The 27117-nt window shown below is 40.4% G+C and overlaps 1 protein-coding gene across 3 annotated transcripts; it reads right to left on the reverse strand.

Moving 5' to 3' along the window:
• Positions 1-582: 582 nt before the first annotated feature.
• On the reverse strand, positions 583-26260 carry map3k21 (mitogen-activated protein kinase kinase kinase 21). 3 transcript variants are annotated; one of them, XM_074676163.1, is made up of 11 exons: positions 24534-26260; positions 11436-11616; positions 11177-11325; positions 10062-10237; positions 8067-8307; positions 7719-7841; positions 6146-6241; positions 5424-5574; positions 5059-5153; positions 3467-4267; positions 583-3370 (listed from the first exon to the last, which is right to left on the reverse strand). In XM_074676163.1, the coding sequence occupies exons 1-11, from the start codon at positions 25324-25326 to the stop codon at positions 3000-3002; spliced, it is 3177 nt and encodes a 1058-aa protein (XP_074532264.1). In that variant the 5' UTR covers positions 25327-26260; the 3' UTR covers positions 583-2999. The 3 variants fall into 3 exon arrangements, with proteins under 3 accessions (XP_074532264.1, XP_074532263.1, XP_074532265.1); XM_074676162.1 differs by having other exon boundaries at positions 3467-4270; XM_074676164.1 differs by lacking the exon at positions 6146-6241 and having other exon boundaries at positions 3467-4270.
• Positions 26261-27117: the final 857 nt, after the last annotated feature.

Below are 27117 nucleotides of genomic sequence, written 5' to 3' on the forward strand. Positions count from 1 at the left end.
TAAAGAGGAAAGGCATTGTTACCTATACTTTAACCAGCCACCAGGGGGAGCTCTAAATATTTTACTTCACTTTGGGGACCTGTGAATTAGTCCATATTTTAACATTGTTTTCATAGGGGACACACACTTGCTGGTTTCTCTATCTTTGTGGGCAACAAGGACAAATACACTCATACTTGTTTACCTGTTTTCTGGAGTCACAATTAAGAAATAGGTGCGTTTTAGTACCACAGATGAATTGATAAATTAGTTTTGAGGGGTCTGAAATGAACTTTTTAAAATATATCTGAAGGTTATGACTGCTACTTTGTCCATATTGGAACACACAGGTGCCTTTTCATATATCACATACGCCATGCATAAGCTGGATTTTAATATTTTTGACCTTCTGCAACCTTTTGCAAGTTATATGTTATTTTGGCTTTTCTTCTGAAAGAGAACAGAATTACAGTTTTTTTTTTATCACTTATTAAAGTGAAGAAACAGCATCATTATGTGAGGGTCATCAAGGCTTGAAAGAAAAACACAAAGCAATAGTAAGTCTCATTTTGACTTTATTTAAAATATTGATAAACTTGGTACTCTCAATCAATCAGGCATGAAATAACCAATACTGTAAAAATAAGTGTTCACTGATACAGCTGAACTCAAAGTTCAATCTGACACGGTCAGTTCAGTGATTTAGTGGAAGGTGTTTCATTTAACAGGAAGTCTTGTTGATGGGTTGTTCAGCTACAGCTCTAGGCTGAACCTCTGAGGTGTTTTTTTTTTTTTTTTTTTTTTTAATATGGAATAGTTTCCTTTGTAAGAACTTCTCACTAGCAGCTAGTTCATTTAGTGGTTTTGGTCCTGAAGACAGTGATGCCTTAGTGCTGGTAAAGTTCAATTTGGTCCCATAGCCAGAAGCCTTAATGCACCATAATGCTAACTGGTATCACAAATATTCATTTGCAGTTTGTCTTCTGCTGTGGAATGTATTTGGGTTTGTTGACGCATCAAGTTTACATCACAGCCATTTTTTTAAATTTGTGACTGTGGACAACTAACTGACTTCAGCCTCCAACTGACATACAGCATTTAGAGGGGCATTAACAGCACCAGTGCATTGTGGTATTTACATATAACCCTTATTTCTTTAAAAAAAAAAAAAAAGAAAAAAAAAAGAAAAAAAAGGGTGTGGGGTCAATCCAGTTATACCTTGGCTTGTAAACTGCTCCTTACACAACTCAACAGTAAGTACGGCCCTAAAAGTGTTGGTTTGACAGTCAGTTGCCAAAACATGCATCACATGGATCACTTCACATTCTAAATCATAAGGATGCCACATTGACAACAATCACAATTATATATATATACACCATCTGAGAGGTCACAAAATGAGCCCTTGTTGTTTCGTCATTAAAAAGTCATCACATTTGACCTTATCAAAAATAGACTGAAATAAGTCAGCAAGAAAACATTTGTGGAACACTTTCATCATGACAAATAAAGAGTTGATCATTTGATCAATGTTTGGAGAGAGGGTTGGGAGTTACCAAAGAACAAAGATATAGGATACATTCTGCAGAGTCAGGGCAGGAAAAATTGTTTTCCTTTAAGTGTTGTTCAACTGCTTGTATGACTCGGAAAAAGTAAACTGTCTCACCGTCTGAAGCCAAAAGATATGCACTCTAATCGTACATGATTTCCTGAGCTTGATCGTATTAGAATCTAAGATAAAAAGCTGAAATACAAAATAACGTGACAGTGAATTTAGGCTTATTCAATGTGAAATGCCAATTTGGTGATGGGGTAATGAGATTGAGATTTTAAGACTGTACGTGGCCTTTTTAGACAAAGTTTAAAAAGAGACTGTGTGAAAATGAAAACAAGCGTTCAGGTCACTGCCAGGCTTCCAGACTTCAAACAGCAACGATCAGCCATCATCAAAGAGAAAACATCATAAATTCATCCATTTGAGGCAGGTATGCTGACATCATTTGAAGCTGAAGTGTTCCCCTGCTCTTCTGCAGTGTGCCGAGTGAAGGAGAAAAAACATTTTTTATGACCATCACAAAACCTCAACAGACATTTCAATCTTCATTGGATTTTAAAAAGGCAGGTTTCTACATTTTTTTCAGAACTTCTGGTGCTTATCTTCCTTAATATCTCAGATTTTGAGGGTGGAGAAGCATTCCTGCGATACACGAAGCAGGGTGTAACCAGTACCTAAAACACAATCTGTACTGCAGCATCACTGACTTTTAAAACAGTCATAAAACAGCATATATAAGCAATACAAAACAACTGCCAGCATCGGGCTGATAATGAATAAAAAGAAATATTTACAAACAAGGCATAATGATTTTTTTTTGTTCAACATTTTAAGGGTACATGCATGCATGATTCTCAAGTCATAACATCTAAAAGCGTGATTGCTCAACTTCGAAAACTGACATGGAAATTACGTTCTGCTGGTTGCTAAGGTAAGGTCAAGTCTCTTCATATTAAATTACCTATAAAAATATATATATAAATAAAAAGGTGAGGGTATTGTGTTGCAAAAGCTGCAGCAGCGGTCAACGTTTAGCTGCACTGACAGTGGAGAGAGGAAGAGTGGAGAGAGATGAGCAAATGAAAGTGGCAGTCGAGCACCGCGGGATCAGAGAAGGTGCTGCTGATCCAGGTCTGGAATGTTCCACTCAGATTTCACAACAACACACTGGTTTGTGTGTGTGTGTGTGTGTGTGTGTGGTATGTGTGTTTGTTCGGGGTGTAAGGCCTCACACATTCTCAGACTGAGATCAGGATCACTGCCCTGTGTGGCAGGTGTCTCAATCATTTCACCTCTGGAACACTGACTCTATGTTCTAGCCCTAAGAACAAGCTGGGGTCTATGGAAAAAGGCAGCCTGCTTCTAAACCCTCCAGGAGTTTTAGGCCAAAAACAGTCAGTACGTCCTGGAACTCTCCAGTTTGTACAGGAAGAAATGTGACTGAAGCAGAACCGTGTTCAGGCTCCTAGGAGAGAAACTCTTTCTCCAGCTCAAAGACCGAGGGACGACCAGGGGAACTCTGAATGCGGCAGAGCGGCACAGTGCAGTCCCTTTTCTGGCCCTCTGTGTCCATGTCCAGCAGGGAGCAGCCCATCCCCACCTCTGTGGACAGCACCACACTTAGGTTTTGTGCCGTCTTCCCTCCAGAGTAGTGGCCCAGCGAGTAGCTCTTGTTGCGTCCCCGCAGGAGCGCCCAGGTGTGGGGTTTGGCCCGGAAAGACACTGGTCGGGGTCTAGAGAAGGCCTCTCCGCTAGAAGGCTTTTCTAACGCTCCATCCTTCTCTTTCTCCTGCTTCTTCTGTGTGGTTGGAGGAGGCAGAACCGGTGGGCCGTTAGCTGGAAACAGACACGGAGACACAGATGTGGTGTGTTTACATTTTTTCAGCACATAATCACATTTCACGTCCTCAAATCTGGTTGTGTTGTACTCACTGTTGTGGTTGGTGGTGTATTTTTTCCTGCGCAGACGTGTCCCTGTGTTGTGGTTGCTCTGCTCCGGTGGCTTGCTTTGGGTTTGCACTGGTGTGTGTGTGTTTGCTGCAGTCTTGTTGGTCTGACCTTCAGTGGCTGGGGCAGGGCTGGAGCTGGTTGGCTCTGTGTGATGATTGACAGCCACAAGCTCCACCTTAGCAGGGTTAGACTCTGACACCTCAGCCTCAGACTGTAAGAGACACTTTGTGGAGTTGCATTCAACAATGGCTGACATGGATATGAGATTGACGGGTGGGGTGGAGGTGTGGTTTGTGGATGCCTCGTCTTTGCGAGGGCGGCCGCTCGGTGGTGAGGTGCTACGGCGGAAGCGAGTTGCGCGCTGAAACAAGCCTTCTTTTTTCTTCTTCTCTTTCTCCTCACGCTGAGGCTCGCAGTCTTCCCCACAGTTTTTTAGAGCTTCCCTTATGTCATAGCCGAGCACGACCGAAGCCAGCAGCGAGCCACAGCCGTACAGCACAGAGTCAGTCTTGCGGCGAGCTGATGTCCGTTTTAGGCTGTTGGTTGGGGTGAGCTGTGGGGTGGTGGAGGTGGACGAGGTGGATGTAGTGGTGTAGGGATCGTCAGGGGTGTCTGGTGCACCGCTCTGACCTGTTACCCCTGCATCTCCCAACCCAGCGGGGCTCTGAGGCTGCTGCTCGTCCCTCCAGAGAGGTAGATCGATGTACACCTGGTTGGGAAACTTGAGCTGCTTTGGCTTGGAGCTGCTGTCTAGACATTCTTGGGAGAAGGATTCATCTCTACCTGCTGAAAAAACATCAGACATTATGAACACAAGCCTGATTGACAACAACACAATCCCTACTTTCTGATGAAGCTAAAGCGTCAATGAAAAATGCAAATCAGACTATTCAAGTCAAATCAAATCAGTTGAGAAGTTCCAAAATCTCAGATCTTAGACCAGTTTTTAACCTCCCTGGGCAAAGTTAATATAAATAAGCCTGAGAAAATACCTGTTTGTAACATGTTCCTCCTGTAAAATAAATCCCAGAAGATCTTTTTTTTTTTTTCCAATTATTGCTACTGACCTATGAACCAAACTCACTCACTGAAGTCTCCACCCAAGGATTACATTATATGTGTGCATGAGTAAATAAAAAAAAACATTTTTTCTATTCCATGTGATTAACCTGATTAATCCCAATGGCAGCAATAGTTGATGCATTTTTTTAAACTTCTGGATCTCTCAAAGTGCTGGTTTAACATGAGGTAGCTAATTTAAGTTTTAAAATGAAAAACGGGAAAAAATAACGACTACTACTACTACTAAAATAATAAAATGAGAATAAAACCATACATATTAAATACTAGGGAGGTCTAAAAAAATGAAATGCATGCACTTATTTTGGTGAGAAAAATTTGGGATTACACAGGTCAATAAGAAATTTTGATTGGTTTATTGCCAAATTGCTTACATTATGACAAAACGGCAATTTCTCTCACAGCATAAACCAGCCTTAGTGATTGTTTCGTATGCTCAAACTTCAATATGTTCCAAAAAAAATTACCAACATCACCAAGGATTTCTTGCCCACCTTGTTCAGCAAACAGTGCAGCGAGGGGGACCGACTTCTGGGACTTGACCAAGCTGGTGGACCAGGGGTTACTGCCATCTGACAGAGGACGCACTCTGAAACCACAGACGTGCAGGTGAATTTGCGCAGCGCAAAAAATGTGTTTTGACTCATTAACACTAAAAGTTTTTAGTTTAATGTTGTTTTGCATTAGGTGTAGTTGGTTTAATTGGTTTAAAAAGGAGTATGACTTCCTTGAAATGTGAAAAATAAAAACGTTGAAAAGTGAAAACCCTGTGTGTGTGTGTGTGTGTGTGTGTGTGTGTGTGTGTGTCTGTGTGTGTGTGTGTGTGTGTGTGTGTGTGTGTTTGATGCATTTGCAGTACCTCTCTGCAGCAGCAGGCCTCTCTTTACTCTGCACTGAACTGGGGCCCCAGGTTCTTCCTTTCTTCTTGATTCCCTTTTTCACATCATCAAACTCCTCCGGCCTGTAGAGGGTGCTGCGGCCCCATGTACGGTTGCTCTCATCCTGAGTTACTGCAGACACAGTGACCACAGCTGTTATGATGGATTTCAACAGCTGTTGCAAACTGTTGTTAGGAATCTAATGAATGTATTTTACTTAGGTTTTAAAAAGTTACTTGAAGTATTTGTTTAAAGCAGATTTAAAACTGAAAAGCCAAGAAGCAGGAGCCAGAGTTAGAGATTAGTTATGTGGAAGTTTCATGTGTTTTTTTGAGTCATTGTGAAGTTGTTACAAAGCTTTGAGGGAAGAACCACCGAAGACATCTGGACAACAGACTCAGGCCAAAATAATAACTATGAAAATGTGTGACTTAAAATTTTCCAATCAATTGTAAATAATACAAGAGCAAACAAGAACAAAGAGCAACTTCACTGGCCCAAGTCTGTGGCATAAAACCTTCATCACTGTTAAATTTTAATTTGAGTTTAGATTAACACCAAAGTGTTGGGATCAACACACCAGGAAACCCTCGCCATTGCCACAACCCCCTCTCCCCCATCGCTGGGTAGATGTTATACACCTGACCCTTCAAGTTAACCAAACATCATATGCAACACTTGTTGCTGTTGGCTGATAGCTTGCCTGTCCTCCTGAACCCACAGTAGCCTGTGAGCTCGCTGGTCAGATCAACATCCTGCTGGTAAACATGCAAAATGTCCCTCTGTATATGAGACGTCACTGAGGAAGGAAACAGCATGACACTTCTTCAAAATCACATTTCAAATTATAATAAAACTTCAAATAATACATTTATTTACACTGCAGATGTTTGGGCAATAATGTTTTGATTAGTGCTGTCAGGTGATTAAAACTTTATCCAATTAATTGCAGAATTTGTAATTAATTAATCTAATTAATCACATTTTAATCTGCCTAAAGTCCCCAAATTTGGATTCTAGGACAATAAAACATTGTAGTGCTTGACTAATCAAAAGAATACACGAAGGAGACAAGGTTTATTAATCCACATTTTTTTCAACTGGCCAATATTAAAATGTCCGTGTTTGCTGCTCACTGACATCTATACACGCCATTTCGATTGCAACTGTTTACTGCGCCTATTGAAGTAAATGATGTTTTTCAACAAGGGGTGTGGAGTCTGGTGGAGCTTGTCAATCAAAATCATGCTAAAAAACTACTGTGGTTGAGAGCGGTGCGCTCTTTGAAAGAGAGATCAGCACAGATATGAGGAGAAGATGTGAGAAGAAAGAGGCATAGCGAGACACTGCAAATGAGGCTGCTCACGCTCGAACTGAGGATGTGTTGCGGGAGTTCAGAGAGAAAGTGCGGCGTGATTGGGTGGAAAGATTACGGAGATCATGGAGAGGTGTAAATGATGCGAGCACCTAAGATGAATGCGATCAAAAAAGTATGTTTTGACTGTTTTTTGGGTCAAAAACAAGAAGTCAGACATAAAAAAGAGAGTCCACTCTTCTTCAGTAGTTATGGTGTTTACATAGTCATAGAAAACCATTTATTTGGGTCTATAAAGATCGTTCAAGATACTCTGAAAAAGGCTGGCAGTGAATGAGTTAATCAGGTTGATTTTTATAACCTATGAATTTGCGGTGTGATAAATTAATCTAATCAACGCGTTTAAGCGACAGCCCTTGTCATATATTGTGCATTAGCTTGATTTACAGTATGCCACATGAATGATCCCAGCAGAGACAATTAAACTTAATAAGTTTAATCAAACGTCCTCTGAATGTTTCCTTCAGATTTAAAGTGGAGTGTGAAATGTCTCCATCTATTTTGTAGATTTTAAATCCAGTTCCTCGATCAGGGCTAATTGTGACAAATGACTAATAGTGTGCACCCTCTGCCTGAATATCGGGATCTTACATAAAAGCTCAGGAGGAATTTGTTCCAGTTATTGCAGGGGGCGTCGGTGCGTGACTAACAACATTATCAAACTGTTCAAACAACTGGCTGACTGCTTCTGGCTCTGAAGCTTTTTGTTCACACAGCTTGGGTCATTGTGAATGTCACTGCCCCCATGTTCCCATGAGATTCTCTGACAGATTAGGTGATTTCCTCTCTACTATTCTGTTACTTCAGAACGGATTATTTGATAAACAAGGCCAAGAACTATGACTGGAGGTGATCAGACGTGAGCAGGGGAAAACTCAAATGTGAAGAGCACTGAACTTACGCTGGATGGCTCGTAGCCTCGGGATGAGTGTGGGACTGCTGGGAGGAGAGGAGCTGGTGCTGTGGAGGCTTCGTCTCTTGTCCATGGAAGGGGATGCCTGTACAGTGATCTTATGCTGGAAGTCTAAAAGTAAGAAAACCCCAAAACGGGCAGAGAAAATATGATTAACACAATCTCAGAGCAGCTACAGTTGGTGAGATTACAACACTGAAAACATTTGCTAATGTCGAGACCCATTGTCATTCGGTGAACGTCTCACATTCACCATCTTTCACTTCTATCCTAACCTCAGACTGTACAAAAATATCTCCACTCTTCACTTTTCCGTCCAGACGTGCTAACACTTACCTGACGGCAGACTGATGCGGTTTCCATCCTTCAGTTTCAGTCGGGAACGTTTGAATTTGCCCTTCCTCTTCTTCACATTAGGCTTGTCTTTGTTTAGTTGAAAAATGAGGATGTTGAGCTCCCTCTCCAGCACGTTGATCTCCCGCTCTGCGAGCTGCTGCTCTCGACGCTTGAGCAGCTCCTCCTGAGACTTTTGTTGGAGGGCGGCTCGTGTTAGCTCTTCTTCTCTGGAGCGAAGCTCCTAAAAGAAGCAGAAAGAAAGTGGGGTTTTGGTTACGGGACAACGAAGCGAAGTATTCGTAGTAAGTCTTCCCAAGGTGATGAAACCTGGTGACCTGGTGGAGAGAGTGCCCACTTGAGAACCGAAGTGATGTACCGACTGTGACTGTCCATCTGTCCACATCCATCCTCATGCTTGGGTTGTAGGGTCATTTGGGTCACGTAATTTACACTAGAGTATGGTCTCTTGAACAACTGCTTTTTTCATTGCAAGGATATCTTTTTATTGGGGCACCAGTACCTTGTGTTTATCTTAAAATACTGTGGGTGACACCATGTTTCAGAAAGGACAAAAAATAAACGATATCTCTGGCATTGCTTTGTCAGTTTGGCTTATGGATCATGAAAAGATCCAGGAAGTTTTTCACTTTCTTCACATTCTCATTTGAATCTAAGGAAGTTTTATCATTTCTGGTTTTCATGATTATATCAAATGTAATCCCCTTGAAAAAATCCTTACATTTTCTGTAAATACATGAAACAGAACAGTATAATCCCTAATCAGGGTACTTTTTAGTGGATAGTGCTAACGCTCTTCTTTGCATACAAAAGAAAAAACAAGTAGCAGTCAGCCAAACGGCCGAGAACTTCTATCCTCTTCACCAAAAGCAGAAAGCTTCATCAGTCAGACGTCTATAACTGAGGCAGGAGAGTTGGATAACTTTATCTTTAACAACCTGGTTTCAGGAGATTACTGCCTGCTGTTTCAGCCTGTGTTACAATGACTAAGCCATGAGCAGACGAGTGTGTTTAGCTTTCTTTACTCTCTCTGTTTCCTCTTTAATTGCGCTCAGCTGAGTAATAATAATCCTTACTGGATGACTTCCATGAAGTAGCTTTATAGCCAAGCCCCTTCAGCCACCCACCTAGACACAGACTGAGGGATGTTTTCCAGAAACCTATTGATGTAAGCAGCTAATTTTGCAAGTAATCTGCAATGAGAAAAAATGTAAGCAGATGCTTCAAATCTATTTACCATCCCTTGATATATGAAATGTTTATAAAGCTTTTCATTTATATTCTGAGCGGGCTTAATAGAGTCTTACTACTGCATGACTGTGGATTATATCCAGGGCCTAATAAATAGATCGGATGACTGGAAGTAATGTGACACACAAGTAAAACTGTGTTTTTCATGTAACAACAAACAAGCACAAATTATAATAAGTACAGTAAGTAAAAAGAATAAAAACAATATCTTAATCTAAAACAAAAAGTCCTCGATATCAGTTTTGGGAATTTAGTATTGGGTTCATTTTAAGCCAACCCAGCTCTGTGTGCTGATCCTGCTATTTTTCCAAACACTAATTAACCTCCCTCTCTGAGCCAGTGACAGGAGACTTCCACAGGAAGCAGATTAAGGTCTTAACAGGGGGAAGTACGCTTAAGCACCTCGGAATTAATGACTTGTTCTGTTAAACGGGTGATTAGCTAGTCCGTTGAAAGTAACCAATTACACTTTTTAGTCCATAAAAGCTGCCCTGAGTCTAAGCCAAAACTGTATCATCACTGAAAGAAGCAGAAATACATGTGGGATAAGAGGTCTGTTACATACACTGTACTGAGGTTCACAACCTCCTCACCACAGTGTGAGGCAGAAGAGAGAGGGTAGAGGAAATAAAACAACCTCTTTTGCCTCCAAACACCTGCAGGTTTTTAAAATGTCTGTAAAGAAATGTCTTGTGTAGTGTATCTGTGAATGTGTTTGTAACATACCTTCTCTTTGGTCCTGAGCTCATCAAACATCTCCTGGATCTCAACTCGCCAGTCATCCTGCATGCTGTGGAATGAGTCCTGTGGCATTGTGGCCATCACTGCCTCCTCGATGGCTGACAGCTGCTCCAGGATGCAGGGGAAAGAGGGGCGAACATGGGGGTCCTGGTCCCAACACTCTGCAGGCACAAATGCACACATGCACATTATGAATGTGCCAGAAATTATCTCTCAACACTAGAGATGGGTATCTTTCACATTTGAAACGATATGGTACAGATGCCCAGTACCTGACAATTGATACCAGTACTCAACGGTACCAATTTGTGCTTGTGTGGTAACAAATATCAATTTGTTCTATAATAAAATAAATATATATTGTCGATTTAACATATTTATTCTTCAATGTATAACCTTGCAATGCTGTGTTTATGTCCAGCATGGAAAATAGCCTATTCCTCCACTCCCTCACAGTCACAAGGATGCATTTAGTTACCTTTAACATAGCACCTTTTGGTTTAACGTGAATTGGTACCCACTCCATGCTTACATCCACTGACAAGTGTTATGGAAATGCTGAATTACTTTTCCTGGGGGACTTGCAGCACCTGCCCACAGTGCCAAAACTCATACTGACCATTAAATAACTGTACTAGACTGGCCTACCAACTTGGCTCACCTTAACTCTCTAGAGAAGCTGTCTGATACTTTCAAAAGAAAGATGAGAGACAAGCCTAAAAAGTACAGACAACAAACTCATCTAAGGACAGACCTTTTGTGTTTCAAGAACTATTTTTGATTCACATTAGGAAATATTCTAAGACTTTGAACCACTAGATTTGTAATTTTCATAAGCTCTATGCTAAAATCATCAATCAAAATATAAAAAGGCTTAATTTTTTTCACTGTACATGTCTTAAAATAAAAACATATAAAAGTTGACCTTTTTTGTATTAAATGATGAAAAAAGAAGACTTTCTCTATAATGAGTTTGATCTATAAACAGTCAAATCAAATGATTTTTGACAAGATCCAATCATTCAAAAATAATAAAGAAAATTTCAAAATATGTTTGTGTGTGTGTGTGTGTGTGTGTGTGTGTGTGTGTGTGTTTTTACCTTCCATGAGCTTGGCAAAGGGTTCAGGACAGGTGGAGGGGATTGGTAGAGTTAACTTATTGACAGCCACTCCATAAGCCACAGCCAGGCCATCAATCCCCCGGTAAGGTACCTCACCAGTCAAGAGCTCCCACAGCAACACTCCATAGCTGGTAAGGACATTAAGAGAAGAAAATTCAACAAAAGAAATGAGTTCTAATCTCAGGAGAATGTCCAAGAATAGATATTTTATCTCAGGCCTGTGTGGCTCTTTTCTTACCCCCAGACGTCACTGCCTTTGGAGAAGAGAGATGATTTGATGACCTCAGGTGCCATCCAGGAGTAGGTCCCTGCGGCGGACATTTTTGTGGTTTTGTGCCACTCCCTGGCTAAGCCAAAATCTGTGATCTTCAAGGTCTTCCTCCCAATGTCGTCATTCTCAATCTTTTCAAGTAATAAAACTGAAACGAGAGAGGACAGGGAGGAGATACATTATAGCAGGGCTGTGGAGAGAGTGAAAAGTATGTGAAGGGAAATGGAAGAGAGCAGTGATGAATGATTTAGAGAAAAAGGAAAAGTGGAAAGACTGGACTGGGATGAAAGGGGCACATGTGGAGGGATGTAGAGGAGAGAGGGGGGTGACAAGTGTAGGAGAAAAGGAGACACAAAGAGGGAGTGACAGAGAAAAGAAGAAGACTGTGCAGGTGAGAAGAGGATAGTGATACTGAGCAGGGCCTACATGGGTATGCAGGTCATTTATTACTGAGCAAACAGAAGGCTGACAGCGTCACAAAGCACCTGTCCTCAGGTCCTAAAACTGTTTTACACATTAAAGACAGCAGGGACCCTCCAGACCTGCCTGAAACACAACACCTGTCACTGACGCGACAACCCATCAACACTTCACGCCAACCACTAAAGGACTTAGATTTGACAAACTTTACACTGGAGGATTCTGAATGAGATAAAACATCAGATGATAACTGCACTACAGTTAATCTGAAGATTTTTTTCATAGTGTCATTTTTGTCTTATTATTTCTTGAACTATTGTTTTTTTCTGGACTTGTCAGGTTAACGTGGCTCATATTCAGTCTAATAAAGATTTTTTAGAAAATATATAAATAACCCATGGACTCATAGATTTTAGTTTTAGCATTAAAGTGAGAGTATCTTGAAATAATATGATCTCACACTGATTGACTGTTTCAGCTGTAGGATAAGAAATCTGTGAAGGGAAAACTTCAGAGATCAAACAAAGTTCATGTTTAAAAGGGAAAAAGTTAAAATATTTCTGTATAATTATAAAACACAAGAGTTTATGAGGTGTAAAGAGAATATAACCTATCAAAGCTAAACAAGTAAGATATCCCCCAAGTTGTTAACACCTCCTCTTAACAGGAAAAGCTACTCTATGTGCGCACACAAGCTGCCAACTTTTTCTTTTGAAAACAAAAACGGAGCTGGGAATCACCAGCTGAAATAGATTTTTGGTCCTTTGAACCCCTTGGTATCATTTTCAACTTTTTTTTTTTTTGCATCTGCCAACAATTTCACAATTTACAGACTGTGGTCTCACTGCAGGTCAATTTGAACATGCCATATTGGTCATTTCTGTCTTACATAACATCAAACATCAAGTACTGCGCATAAACTAGCACTTGGGAGCGTGTAAGTCTCGGTCAAGATATTTGAGTCATCTCATCTCCAGAGTTAACTTCAGGTCATTTCAAAGAGGCTTTATACTCTATGTGTGTCTGTGCGTGTATGTTTAACTTGAATGAACTTGCTGCTCTAAATGTACTGTTGCAATACTCTCCATCCTTGGATTCAACTCTTCTGCAGCAGTGCTAAATGAAAACCTGCCACAACATGTGATTCTTTTACACAGAAAGTAAAAATGATCAGGTCTTCAACCTTAGTTAGGAGGGCATCAATCAGTCTCTCTCTCTTTGCATTCAGAGTTTTTCAAAAACTCAAAACTTAACATATTGCAAGTTGCTGTTAATGTTCTTAGCAAAACAAGCTTGAAACATCTCCCAACTGCTTAGTTGCTGTAGTTGCTTTTCTTCATGCTGTTTTAGCTCTGCCAAACAAGTAATGAGCGGACATAACTGTGTTGCATCTCTGGTGGTGATATACCATATTAGTATTCAGGTATAAATTACCAAAGATTAAAAAAGAAGGGCTGGACTTAGATTCAACGCACATATTCTAAAAGCTACTTACATCTGATTTAACATGCTGTGGTCAAAACCAAAATTGTTACGGTTAAGAAAACCTAAAGAATTATCCAAAATGAGAGGTGAAAAAAACACTTTTTGTCAAGTGAGATAAAAATAAAAACAAAGCTTTACAGAAGAAAGAAAACTGACTTCAACTGTATGGTGAGTTTACAAAACTAATTGAATAAAGTAAAATTATTGAAAAATGTCTTTTGTTTTCATTTTTGTCAATCTGTGTCATACATAAACTCATGATTTATATTATTTTTGAACCATTCATCTGATGGCCAGACGGTATAATTGAGCAACACATTTTTTTATCCACGTTGATCTGTTCTCAGTAAGTACATTTGAAAATGGTGATGTTAGAGTTTTTATTACACAGTGCTTTTCTGACATTTTGAATCTCACCCCTGACAACCATCACGTTAACAAGAATATTAAAACTAAAACTGACACTAATAAAAACTTAATTAAAAATAAACATTTTCAAAAATAAAAAACAAAACTAGAAAATTTGCTTTAAAAACATTACAACCAAACTGGAGATGAAAACAAAAAGTCAGAAACAAACTGAAAATAAAATCTAAAGAAAATGAGAGACTGTGCATCATCTTAAATTAAATTTCCATGTCTTTCTATAACTTTCGTACATTATTTTAGTGTGTAGATTTGTCTTCTTTCATCTTAACATCATAGCACTTTGAACAGGAAACACCACCTGACTTTACCACTATGCAGCATCCCACTTACAAATTCCTGCATTACAAAAAAAAGCATTTCTAGGCATCCAGCTAAACTTAAAGTGAGCCTGAAATAGTTCTTAGCTGCATCTAAACCATTGGGTCTCCAATAATAACTGAGCTATTGGTGCCATTTCTAGCCTAGAGCATTGAGGGGATCCTCTACCCGGCCTGCAACAATAGGAATTCCATTACAAACAGGTTTCACTACACCAGTGATATACTCCAACTTCCTGTTGTCAAGACTTCTTTCAGTGATTCCATAGATTCCTCCCAGCAGGCTCTGTAGGTTCATTATGACTTATGATGGGTTAGTTACACAACCCAGAAGAACAGTGGTTTTGGGATAAACCCACCTGCGTTGATTGGCCTATAGAATATCACGCCAAATACTTTCTTTGTAGCTTCATGAGACTTCAGTGTCAGCCCTCTAGAAATAGGGAATAAAAGGCTGAAGTACAGTCTACATGACTCCATGCTGACGTTATTCCACAAAAACACCGTTCAACCCAAGACGAACATTTTGATCGCTATTGGAGTCTGCTAGCTGAGAGGCTAATAACACAAACACGTAACTTAATTATCTTTTCTATAAAATATCTAAATCATGCAAAAAACAACTTTTAAATCCCAAAGCTTTGGAAAAAAAGATTTTGTGTAGTTTGAGCCAGTTGTTACAACATTCACAGTTATAAATTTGATACAAAGTCATACAAAAAAACTTTAAATGCCATAACACTACATCTAATTCTGTCATCATATACTGACACACTTACTCCTAAATGACACTGTTTCATGGACAGAGAGAACAAACATCCAATAATCTGAATATTACAGAAATAAAACAGCTTGAAATTAGAAATTATGTAACATGATAAAAAACAAATGTAATGAAGGGAAAAATCTGGAGCCTAAAGTAGGTGCTAAAGGTAGAAGCTCAGTAAACTTGCTCTCAGACTCTCTTTGAAGTCCCCTTCCCATGACCTCTTCACCCTCTTCTAAGTTCTCAAGAGAGATCCATCTCGGCTGCTTCTATGAAGAGCATATTGTTTTGACCTACAGAAACAGCTGCCGGTATAACAACTACGCAGTTTCACCAAATTATAGTTTTCATTTAACAAATCTTAAAGGTATAATACAAACTTTACAGCAGTACTTTCACAAATACACAGCTACAAGTCAAGAGTTCATGCTGAACCCCAAAAAGCTAAAAGTTCTTAAAGACTTTTTCTTCTACATAGTCTCATATCTCTTTGTGTAACATGAGAAAAACAAGGAGCAGAGAAAGGGGGGTGAAGGTACAATAAATATCACTTCTGCACAGGGTTGCAAAGAAGTGGTTAATTACCTCCACCAAGGAGGTTATGTTTTAGGAGAGTTTGTCTGTGAACAACATAACTTAAAAAATAACAAATAGATCTCGACAAAGTTTTTAGGAAACGTTCCCAATGGGAAAAGAAAGAAGTGATTAAATTTTGGAGGTGATCTGGATCACCGTATGGATCCAGGACTTTTTTAAAGGATTCTTTATCATTGCGAGATAGGGCCGTTTTCACCATATGTGTATATAATGCCATGATAAATGTTTGGATTGCTTTGCAAAGCAATACAAGACAAGGTCACCATCATTTCTGACGAACGTAAAAGTATGATCTAGATCCTGCCAGTATTCTGGAGACTAAGATCTGGAATATGAAATATGTACTGGGTCATCATAACTTTCAACACTGTCAGGTAACAAATTATCGCACAAGTCTGTACTTAACACCAAATTGTAGCAGACAGTCTGCTGAAAGGGAGTATAACATTAAAGTAAGACCAAAGTGTTGCGTGACAATTACAATACCCTTGGCTGAAGTCTGCCCTCTCTGAATGCTTTTCTAGTTTCAGGAAAGGTTCCTGATTTTTTTTTGCGGGAATTTTAGCTCAAGAATATTGGAAATTTCCAGGGTTTTGTTGCTGTAAGCTCAAATGAATTTTTCCAAAAAGTCAATGGAAACTTTGTCTCAGAAACTTTGGAAACTTTTTTTTTTTGTTATCAACTTGAATGAGGTTTTCTAAAATGATTTTGGTTGAAACAACCTAATCGAATGCAAATTCAACTGTGTACCATGAGTCACATGCAAACTATTTCAAACACATCTGATCATAATCAATCACTACTTACTAGCTTACAGCATTTCTATCAAGGCCACATTCTTGGATTTTGAGTCTAGAAGTCTTGTTAAGGTAAGGTTTGATACATATTTGATAGTATGGTTTAAATTTAAGCAATGGACACATTTAAGTCAAACTTAGAATTGCTCAACAAATGTGTATAATTTTAGAAGCTGGCTATGACAAAGATTTCTGCTTTGTTTTCACAACAGAGTCAGGAGAAATTTGTTCAACATGTCATCTAAAAATACTGCATGAGACATGTCTATGTATGTCTGTTCATAACACACCAAAATGTCTAGTAGTTTTACATGTATATTATCATATAAATGCAAGTTGATGGGTGCAATTTTGCAAGGACAACAAAGCAAGACCAGTATCTGTGCTGCTTACAGTTAACATTAAGATGACGGCAGCAGGTATCTTACAATTATTCTGCCTTTTTGTAGGCTGACAATATAGAATTTTAATGCATTATTAAGTCTAATTTATAGTTACTTTTTCTACAAGGTCAGCAACTTTACAAACCACTATCACAGTCTTAAAACAAATTATGCATAAAAAAAGTCATAAAACAAGCAGCATGTTGCTCTCTGCTCTTGTTCGGCTTTTTCTCAGTCTATATATTAAGTCTCACTCCTTTGAAAAGCAAATGTTTTGAAGAAGACAACAGTACAACGCAACTGGAGATGGTCATGCCTCCAAGGCAGACCCCACCCTCAGTCCAACCCCCATTTGATTCCCCTTCCAAAACAGTGGATCTCCAGGCAGACCCATCTTTCATGGTGCAACAGTGGGAAGATCAGAAGCAGAGCAGCTGCCTTCAAAGCAGGTCCCACGCTTCTTCCCATTGCTTTCTCCCCCTCAAGGTATAATGAAAAAATACTCCTCTCGTGCAAACAGAAGCATTTCTTCCCCCTTCAAGAAACTAAAAATACTCTTAGTCTGACACCCTTCAGCTCAGCATGCCGCATACCAGTAAAAACTGTATAAAAAGGGAGTCTGGGAAAGTTTTGAAAGCTATGGTGCAGTGGCAGTAAGACACAAATAACTGACAAAAGATTTCTTATATTTTGTACTTTCACTTAGTTGAAGTCATTTAATTGACACCTGTCTATATCCTTCAGTTTTCTGGTTCCCTACTTTCCTGCCACCTACAGACTGATCACTGATCTTGTCATGAAAAGAGCATCCAGTGATTCAAAAACAATGTTACAAACGAATCAGCTGCTCAAGCTTTAAACTAAGCATTGATACAGCACAGTTGCTGTAAGTGCCGCCTCCTAACTTGACGTGGCAGTATTTTCTTAACTGTGCCAACAGACTAAGCATAATAGCAAGTGGGCTTCCTGTAGTAAGCAGAAACAAGGCTGCTAAACATTCCCCGACTGGTCCGTCTCTCCCCGTTGAAATGAGAGTGCCCCCAGGCATTCTGGTTGATGGGAAAAGGATCAGGGCTAATGGCTGGCTAAATCCATCTATCATGGTCACGTCTCTCTGGGCCACTTGCTCTTTGTCTGTCCTCTTCCTCTCTTAGTTTGTGTCAGTTTCAGCCTGAATTAACACATAAGCAGGCTAATTAAAACATAACACATGTTAAGAGGAGTTCAGCTAGTACCTTTTGCTGTGTTAGCATCTATCAATGTGCTAGGGAGCTACAGAGGGCGATTGGCTGATTCGGAAGGCAGCTCTTCTCAGCTGTGGGCCCTTTTCCTTTTCACCCTGCCCTGCAACAATAGGTGCAGTCAGGGAGAGGTCATAAAAAACACAGTGAAAGCATCTCCACTCCTCCTCTCTCCCCTCTGCCCATTCTCTTGTCAGAGAAAAGACAGGCAGTAACTGTCTGTGTGTCAAAAGGGGTAATTGTGGGAAGCCTGAGAAAAGTTGCCCTGCAACACCTAGTCAAGCTTTGGTAACTTTTCCTCTTGGATTCTCCCTTTTTTCAGAAGTAGAGCAAGACAACAGAAAAATTACAGGAGGAAAAGGTTTTTCTTTCTCTCACTCTCCCTATGGCCCTGAGAAGAAAAAAAAAAGCAGAGGAGGTCTTCTTTTACAGTACTGTTCCCACAGAAGTAAAGGGTTCATATGGGAACCAAAACACATAAGTTCATACGGTCTGATCGGTATCTTTCTTTGAAGCAAAACAGCAGCAAGGTCATGGACAAAATAAAGGTGTTTGTCCAGTCCAATAATTTGGGTACTGGAGTAGAAAGTGTACCATTTCTTTTTTAACCTGCATTTTCTGTTTTTTTCAGAAATGCATAGTTATAGGTGCACTTGTCAATTCCTGTGGCAACAGTTTCCACTGCTGGAAGAATCTGGTCCCCTCATTTCAGTTTGGCATTTTAATCAGTCAGTTAAAAAATAGGCTGCTGTTGAAAACAAAGACACAATTAAAGAGAAGAGACTGGTGTAGAGGAGTATGACTCATCAAAACAAAGTTATTATAAATATTTTTTTAAATTTACATTTGTTTAGCATGCTTAAGATATAAACATGAAGACAACAAGTGCACTTTCACTTTGCTCCAACTGCTGCCTACTAACTAACACAGGGTCTTTCAGCAGTGGGATTGTAACCATTTGAAACTCTAACTTCAGTTCTTTTTTTTCTGTACATATTATTGTAAATTCAAAGAACCCTGTGCTTTTATGACTTCTGCACAGATCTGCAGAGTGAAGGGAGAGCAGAGCAAGGGAGAAAGAGAGGAGTGCACAGGGGAGGGCAAGGAGCACAGAAACAGTGTGATGAAGTGAAACAATAGCTTAAGACTGATGATAGAATACTGTTGCACACGCTCCAAACGGAACGCCATCAGTTTCAGTGGCGTTCAAGCACACATTCCTGGCATACTATCGCCTGCGCTAAGACGTGAAACTCTGAAGTCAAAGTGGGTTATGAGTGCTGGCTCAGGGCCAGGTTTCAGTGAGATTTCTTGCTCTTATCTGCCGCTCTGTGGATGTTAGCACTCCTTTTGCTTGAGGGATTGCTTAAATCAAACTGAGAGAAGAGATAGAGGAGGAAATAAATGTGCCTGTTATTACTGATTCCAGGATAATGCACAAGAAGGTGCACAAACATTTTATCAAGATCAACATGATTGTTCTTTAAAATTTCTAAAGTCTGACCAGCTTGTTTTGTTGCTGCTTGTGTGGCTGCAATTGAAACTGAGCAGTTGTTTTTTTTTAATTCTTCAGAGCTCTGATGTTTTCTGTTCCTCTGTTCCTGCACACACTCTCGACGATGTAATTTCATTAGCCTCAATGCATTATCATTTTTGTCATATTTCAAAGTTTCCTGAAAAAGAAGGAAAAAAACAAATTTCTAATACATTTATGATTTTCATTGCTTTTATAGTATGTTTATATAATATTACTGTTTACACTTTGATTTAATTTGAATTACTTTGACTTAGGCAATTATGCTACATGAGTAACGTTAAAATTGCATCCTTTTTTATGCTATTTAAAACATGTTGCTATGGGAACAGAGCTTGAAGTTAGCCAGAAAGCTAACATTAGCTTATTTCCAACTTTTCTGTTTTCCTCTTTAAGGGATAAATAAAAGATACTGAAAGGAATGAGAGGATATAGACAGGAAAATAATTATGCATAGTCTGTCTCACTAAATGGTACTTTTTTTTCAGCATGGGCTTGATTTAACTATCATTTATCGTAAATAAAACTGCACACGCACGCACGAACACACGCACACGCACACACGCACACGCACACGCGCACACACACACACACACACACACACACACACACACACACACACACACACACACACACACACACACACACACACACACACACACACACACACACACACACACACACACACACACACACACACACACACACACACACACACACACACAAAGAATTAAGTTAGTGCACTTTAGGGTCCACATTCATTCACTCTTTTTTATCGTTGTTTGACCAAGTTGAATTTCTCTTAGTTTTTCATATAAACAAAAAAATATATTCATATGGAAATGCAATGGAGCATATTGATTGAGTTGATTTGGAACTTTTTGAATCTTTTTCAGGAAAATGTCAAAACAATAACAACACAAAACTGTTGGTCAACAAGTTTTAAGAAGTTTGTGGATTAACACTTAAAAAAAGTCACTCCAGCATAACCATTAAAGTTGGGAAACTAGTACAAGAAGCAAGAGGGAGAAGAAGTGCCTAAAAGGGAGGGAAGGTACGTAAGGAGAGAAATAACGAAGTAAGAAGGGGAACCCCCTAAGTTTGTGGTAATAAAAGAGTACTGCTGCTCTCTGGGAGATTAAATATGAACCGAACAAAACAAAACGAGGGCTTTGAGACCCTCCGAGTCCTAGCCATTCTTCTGGCCACAGTAGCCTAGCAACCGCTGCTTGACCAGTCCATTGTGCAAACGTATGTTAAGCTTTTATCCCTCATTAGCAACATTCCTCCCTGCAGGCCAGGATTTTACAGATTAGGTTGAAAAACACAAAAGAGATTGGACAAATCTTGCTGACTTTCAACATATTATTTTACTGGCTAATCACTGATCAAATAGCTATATGTTTGTCTTTGTGGAGCATGTGTACACTATACATGACAGGCTGAGAGGATGGAGAAGTTCCCTTCTATACATATACCTGTCTGTGACCCGGTTTCACTAGTGAGGGGACAATGGTGAAGTGAAAAAACTCCAGCAAAATAAAGAAGTAAAGCCAGATCAACATCTTGCTCTATCAATAATTAAGCAAAGGATTGCCCATTGCACTTATCCAGTTTAATTTTTTTTTTCCCCTGTGTAGACAATTCTTATTTCTTTTATCCTTTTGTACCGACCAAAGCACGCTTAAAGCCAAGACAAACAGACTCAAACTAGCAACAACTCCTCTAAGTAGCAATACTCTGTTTTTTTGCATTCCTTTTTTCAAATTGGAAAACAACCCAACTCACCGCAGGGTGCCGTTTGTGTGTGTCTGTGTAGGGGAGAGTCCTTTGTGAACTCACTGCCCCAGTTCAAAACAAACATATAAAGCTTTTTTCAGTCTCTTTATTTAGATAAGGCTGTGTACTGACTACAGATGTTCAGACTTCTGACCCTGGGACGCAACTAACTGCACCTAAAAACAGTTGCAAAAGCCAAAAAGTAGAATTTTAAAAAGTAAAATAAGAGTCCCCTTAGAAAGTGAACTGTTCAATCCACTCTTTATGGGGAAACTTCAAATTACAAGGTTTATTGGAACTATACTAAGCATGATTAAAATTACCTGTTCTTTGTTAAAGCTTCGGTGGGGAGCTTTCTTTTGTTTTGATTCTGGTGCCTCCTGTGGACAAACTAGTAAATCTTCTTTCTTTACTGATTCACTAAAGAAACAATGATTCTAAGCAGTTCTCAAACTCAAATATGGCTCAATGAAAGTTGTTACCATACAAATGTTTTTGACAGCATTAAAACCACTGGATGACACCTACCCCTTGCAATCTGTTCAAGATGGAAAATAATCAAACAGACATAATCTGTGTTTTTGCTGATGGTTCACTTTTGTAGCTCATAGAGAAACATCCACAGTGATGTTTGTCAGTTTTATAAGCAGCTAAAGACTCATCATAGAAGCTTTCAGTTATGAGTCTTTACTCTCAACTTAAAGCTGTGTACTAATCCTCTTGAACTACTTTAAGAAGCAGGAGAGGGCATTTGAGATCCTTTCAGTGGTTAATCCAAACTTCTGTTAAACATTTTCCCATCATTACTGAAAGTTTTGACGAACGAATCAGGCTGTGCCCGAGGTTTTTGCTGGTGTTAGGACAACTTCCTTGCCCCTCTAACTTCCTGAGGTCTACAAAGTACTTTGCTCATGGTGGTTTAAGACATGCGTTGAGAGCTTATGCCCTTATACAGAAACACAGGCGTGGACTGCAGTCAGTTTTCTTCCTCATTACATTGTTAACTATTGCATTTGGACAGTTTTAGCATTGTAGGATGGACCCCAAAAAGGGAAAAATGAATTTATGTGGACACGCACCGATCCATCAGCAGGCCAATTGATCGGTGCATGTCTGTTTAAGTCAAAACCTAACGATTTTATTGTTTCATAGGTATTGTTTGATGATTTTCAATAAAATGAGATTGGAACATTGAAGTTATCGGCAGGTCAGGCTTTTTAAAGATTGGTGATCGGCAAAAATATTGTGATCGGTGCACCCCTAAATTTTTTGGTAGAAAACCTATTAGGTGAAAACCTGTCTTTTTTGTGAGTGCCAACATCTGGATTGGCCAAGTGCAAATAAATAATTTGTTTTCAGTAAGTTTCTGTTTAATCAACACTCATACTCATTCTTTGTGATTATTCATATAGGTCTTTTCTTTTTACCAAAGATACTCTGCTATGGTTCAGGAGTATAGTGCAGGCAAAACATTTCAACAGTATTGAAAAAATATGAGAACCACTGCTCTGGGTCACAGTGAAGTGTCAGGACAAACACACTGACTTGTGTTCACAGCACTGTGCCTGTTCGGGGGAGGATTGTTTGTGTATGTTCACCAAACATCCGATTAGCTCAAACTGTCTAAACAATAGTTAAATCCTTTCACTCCATCTGCCCTATAATTTACACAAATCTCAGCACTTAAATAGGACTCATTTTAAGGGATGGGCTCCACTACACTGCCCATCACCTGGGATAAGGGGAACCACAAGCACACAAAACACACCCTTACAAAGTTTTGATTTAGAAAATCTCTAGACACAAAGGCTGATTGTGCACATTTAGAACTGAGTGGTTATTTACTTTTAGAGAATGTAACAGTTTTGCTTGTGTGTTGAAAAGACTATCATTTCTAAGCAGTTTTTTACTCTATATTCTGTATTGCTTTTGTTATTTAGGTACAAAACATAGTAACAAAACAAGCTGAGAATAGTGAAGAGGCATGGCCTTTCTATAAAACTAACCATATGCTTTTAAGCTGCATATCTAGCCATGTGATGTACAAATGAGGTGCGCACTTTGCTGCATATAACTGTGATGTGTGCCTTTCACTTGTACACAGAAAAGCCTTCCACATGTGTCAACACAGACACTCTAAATCTGGTCATCATGGAGAGTCTGATTTGTGCATTTATCAGATGTGGTATTCACACATCGGCTCTCACAGCTGGAGATAAAGACAATAGTGTGCCAGAGCTGCTCCCCACATGGCCCCAGGGTGATAAGACTCTCTGGTCACAAAGAGAGAGATAGTGTTTGGGGTCATGTTACCTACATGAACACACCTGAGTTGAAGTGGGTAGCCTGTGTCGGTGTGGGTATCAGACTCAGACTCTTTTTTTCTCATGGAGTCCTCCTGTCCATTCATTATTCAGTCCAGGGAAACTAAAGTTCGCCTTCCCGTTTTCGATTAAGAATCCATGAAGGAACTAGTTCAGTTGTTGACCTTATACTGATTCAAACTACATTCTCACTACATGATGACCCTGATAGAATACTCAGCTGTCAAATCAGCATTTACTAAAGCTGCAAAAAAAATTTCAAACGTGAATGTGAAGAAATAGTTGAACTAGGCAGACAAGCCTTTCTGAAAAAGTAATAGCAACACTGGCTGTTGATAATATCTTAGTCTGTATATTTATACTCCATGACCTCTGGTATTAGCTCTGGTCAAGCACATGGCCTTACAGTGGCAGTTGACTGTGTCTGCTGAAGTGTTTGGTAAATCACTGACTTTATTTGAACATTTCAGCTTTGCGTGGAGAGGGAGCTGAGGAGGGGTGTGTGTATGTGTGTGTGTGTGTGTGTGTGTGTTTTAAAAGGATGATGAGGGGGTGAGAGCACAGGAGGAGGGGTTGGCCCAGCTGAGCAAACTCTGACTTTATTTCACATCCTCTTGATGGTATCCCCCACCACTTCATAGAGCCACAGACTTTTACAAGTCCCTAAATCAATCATGACTGAAGGGCAGTGCTAAAGGCAGAGATGTTGGGAAATATGCGAATCAAAGGCTTTTAGCTTTTGTGAAAAAAAAAAGTTTTTCTGATAACTTATCACTTCCATGATATTTAACATCCACTATATGGCAGGCGAAGGTTAGATATTATAAATTTGTATTTTCAGATTGGCTGGGGATTTCTCTATAGAAACTAGATGTCCTCCATGTGTTACAGGTGGTTGCACGTTCTTGTGAAGACTTTCTTCTGCAATAAATTGGTTAATCCTACCTTTTCTATCAAACACACACGCACAGAAACACTTGATTTTTTGCTTACTGTTGCTAGACTTCAGGTCACGATGTATTATGGGTACCACAGCCTCCTCGTGTAAGTACTGCATCCCGCGTGCGATCTGCACGGCCCAGTTGACGAGGATGTGTGGAGGGATGCGCCTTCCGGTCAGCGCCCGGTTCAGAGTCCCTCCTCGGGCATACTCCATTACCAGACACAGGTTGGGCTCGTCCAAACACACTCCCTCCAGTTTGATGATATTAGGGTGCTGCAGCATGGAGAAAAGTTTTGCTTCTTGTTTAACACTGCCGGCGGTGGCTGTTATGTCCTCGTCCGGGTCTTGCCGAGCCGCCTTCACGGCAACCTCCTGATCTTTCCATGTGCCCCGGTAAACTTTGCCAAATCCACCCACGCCTATGATTTCCTCCAGGGTCAATTCACTGAAGGGAATCTGAACGGGGGAGCCCGGGACTCGCTCTGGCACTCCTACCGTCCCACTCGTAGCGGGCAGGCGGTAAATAGCGGGTTGGTACGTGACATAGTTGGATGGGAAAATACCGACCCGGCGGTTTATTTTTCCCGTCCACCAGCCCTCGTCCCCGGAGATCGCTGCATCCTTGGACAGGACCTCCACCACGTCTCCTCTCCTGAGACTGAGTTCGTCCTCGCCGCTGGCTTCGTAGTCATACGCGGCAGTCCACAGGGACCGAGTCGGGCACAGCGGGGCTGAGTGAGCCCACGCCCGAACTGTGGGGGACTCTGTCCAGGCATGCTCCCGAGTCCCACCGCCGCCCGGCCGCCCTTCACCGTTTGGGAAAGCGGCCTGCGAGACATCCATTGCTCGGTGGCCGTAGCGGCACCATAGGGTGCAAGGCTTTTAGAACTAAACAAAAACTTTAAAACAGTAAAAGGCAGCTTTTTGAAATCCACATGGTGTCACATGCACGACACTAGATGGTGAGAACCGAGGGGATTACCCACGTTAGGGTAAAAGCGTGTCCAAAGTCCTGTGGGAGAGTGTGTGTCTCCTGCCCTGGATCCACGTCGCCACTCCGGTATAAGTATGTGAGGGTCAATAACTAGCCAGCGAGGTTAGTGTCTTCGGTTAGCCCAAAAACTTTAATAATGCTCCTGCCGACACTGTAAAGGCTGACGCGATTGAAAAAGTGAACTGCAGACGGCTAAGGTATCCTAACCCAGAATAATCACGAGTAACAAAACTTCAACATAGTATCTGTTTTTGTAAAATGCTAACGTGAACGGGCTAAAGTTAGCTCTCCACTAGTGCAGCTAAGTTACCGAGTTATCGCAGGTGCCGCAAGAGGTGCACCTGCCCCGTCCACTTGATGTAATATGGAGGGGCTCAGTGGGACGGGTTTCCCCCTGAAAGTTGTCAGTGTATATCATCCAGTAAGAAAAGCCCAAAACTTATAAGTCTGCTTGCCCGTCTTTGGACTTTTAACGGGAATTTCAACAGCATTGGCTAGCGGGTTAGCTTAGCATAGGTCAGCCCGTTGACTAGTAAGGCAGTTGGAAAAGTTGCTCCTCAGTTTGAAGATCGATTATTCCCAAGTTTGTTTCCCCTCCGGAACGTGAAGACCAGTCGACGGCTGAGCATACTAATTTCAACAAATATTCCGGAACCCAACGCAACAATGCAGGATTCAGAAAAAGTATGAAAAAAAATCCGTCCAATTTAATCAAAACAACCCCCCATTGCGGTTGTCGCCTGACGAAGTCGGACTCAGCAGTGTCTGTGCCGAGGATCAGTGGGACGCTGCTGCTACAGCAGCTCGTTATGCTGGCCTCTGATTGGTTGGATGTGTATCATGTGACCAACAAAGCAGTAAGGGGGAGGAGCCATCATAGGAATGCGTGAGGAGAGCGCGCCTTCAGGGAAATTATGGGGATGTTGGACCATATAGGATCTCTCTCTTTCTCTCTCTCTCTCTCTCTCTCTCTCTCTCTCTCTCACACACACACACACACACACACACACACAGACAAAGAGACAACTTTCTTATTCGTACTTCAAAAATGAGAGGTAAATCTACTACTACTATTGCTACAACCACTACACTTGAGGGTTCTGGCTTTATATAGTCACACAATGAAAGTCATCCATTATGGCTCTTAGAACAATTACAAGTTACACAAAAACAAAAAGTGACATACAGGTAAAGACTGTTCAGGAAACAGGAAACTGCTCATTATCTAATGTCATTTATATTTTATATTTTAATTTCAGCATTGCATTATTTCTTCAATACTAAAAAAAGACAATCAGTACCTAACCAAAACTACATAACTGAAAACCATTGGTTTATATCTGTGAATACGTTTGTGTTGTTAAAGTTAGGCTTAGATAATCCACTTCTGTTAATTGTGCAAAACTGTGTCTGTAATGCACACGGACTAATAATGTCAGTTGCTTCAAAATGGATTGAGCGATATCCCGTCATGGGCCCGGTACATGTGCATCTCATATAGCCTACATAGGCCTAGCTTGCATGAAGCCAAAATACATACAGTCAAACCGAACCGGTTGTATGACCGCACTAAAATGGCTTGCCTGCGTTTGTGCGTATTTAAACAGGGAAGGTGGGAATCGTATAGCACAGGATTGAGA

The sequence above is a fragment of the Halichoeres trimaculatus genome, unplaced genomic scaffold, assembly GCF_033239565.1.
Source record: "Halichoeres trimaculatus isolate MK-OKI-2021-1 unplaced genomic scaffold, fHalTri1.1 fHalTri1_scaffold_8, whole genome shotgun sequence".
NCBI lineage: Eukaryota > Metazoa > Chordata > Actinopteri > Labriformes > Labridae > Halichoeres > Halichoeres trimaculatus.

Bases quoted from the DNA above. Each gene is read 5' to 3' on its own strand.
- map3k21 (XM_074676162.1), bottom strand. From the start codon at position 25,326: ATGGATGTCTCGCAGGCCGCTTTCCCAAACGGTGAAGGGCGGCCGGGC. The intron at 8,308-10,061 runs GTATGTTACAAA...TGCTTCTTTTAG, and splicing joins AGCTCAGGACCAAAGAGAAG to GAGCTTCGCTCCAGAGAAGA. The intron at 3,371-3,466 runs GTGAGTACAACA...GTCTGTTTCCAG, and splicing joins ATACACCACCAACCACAACA to CTAACGGCCCACCGGTTCTG.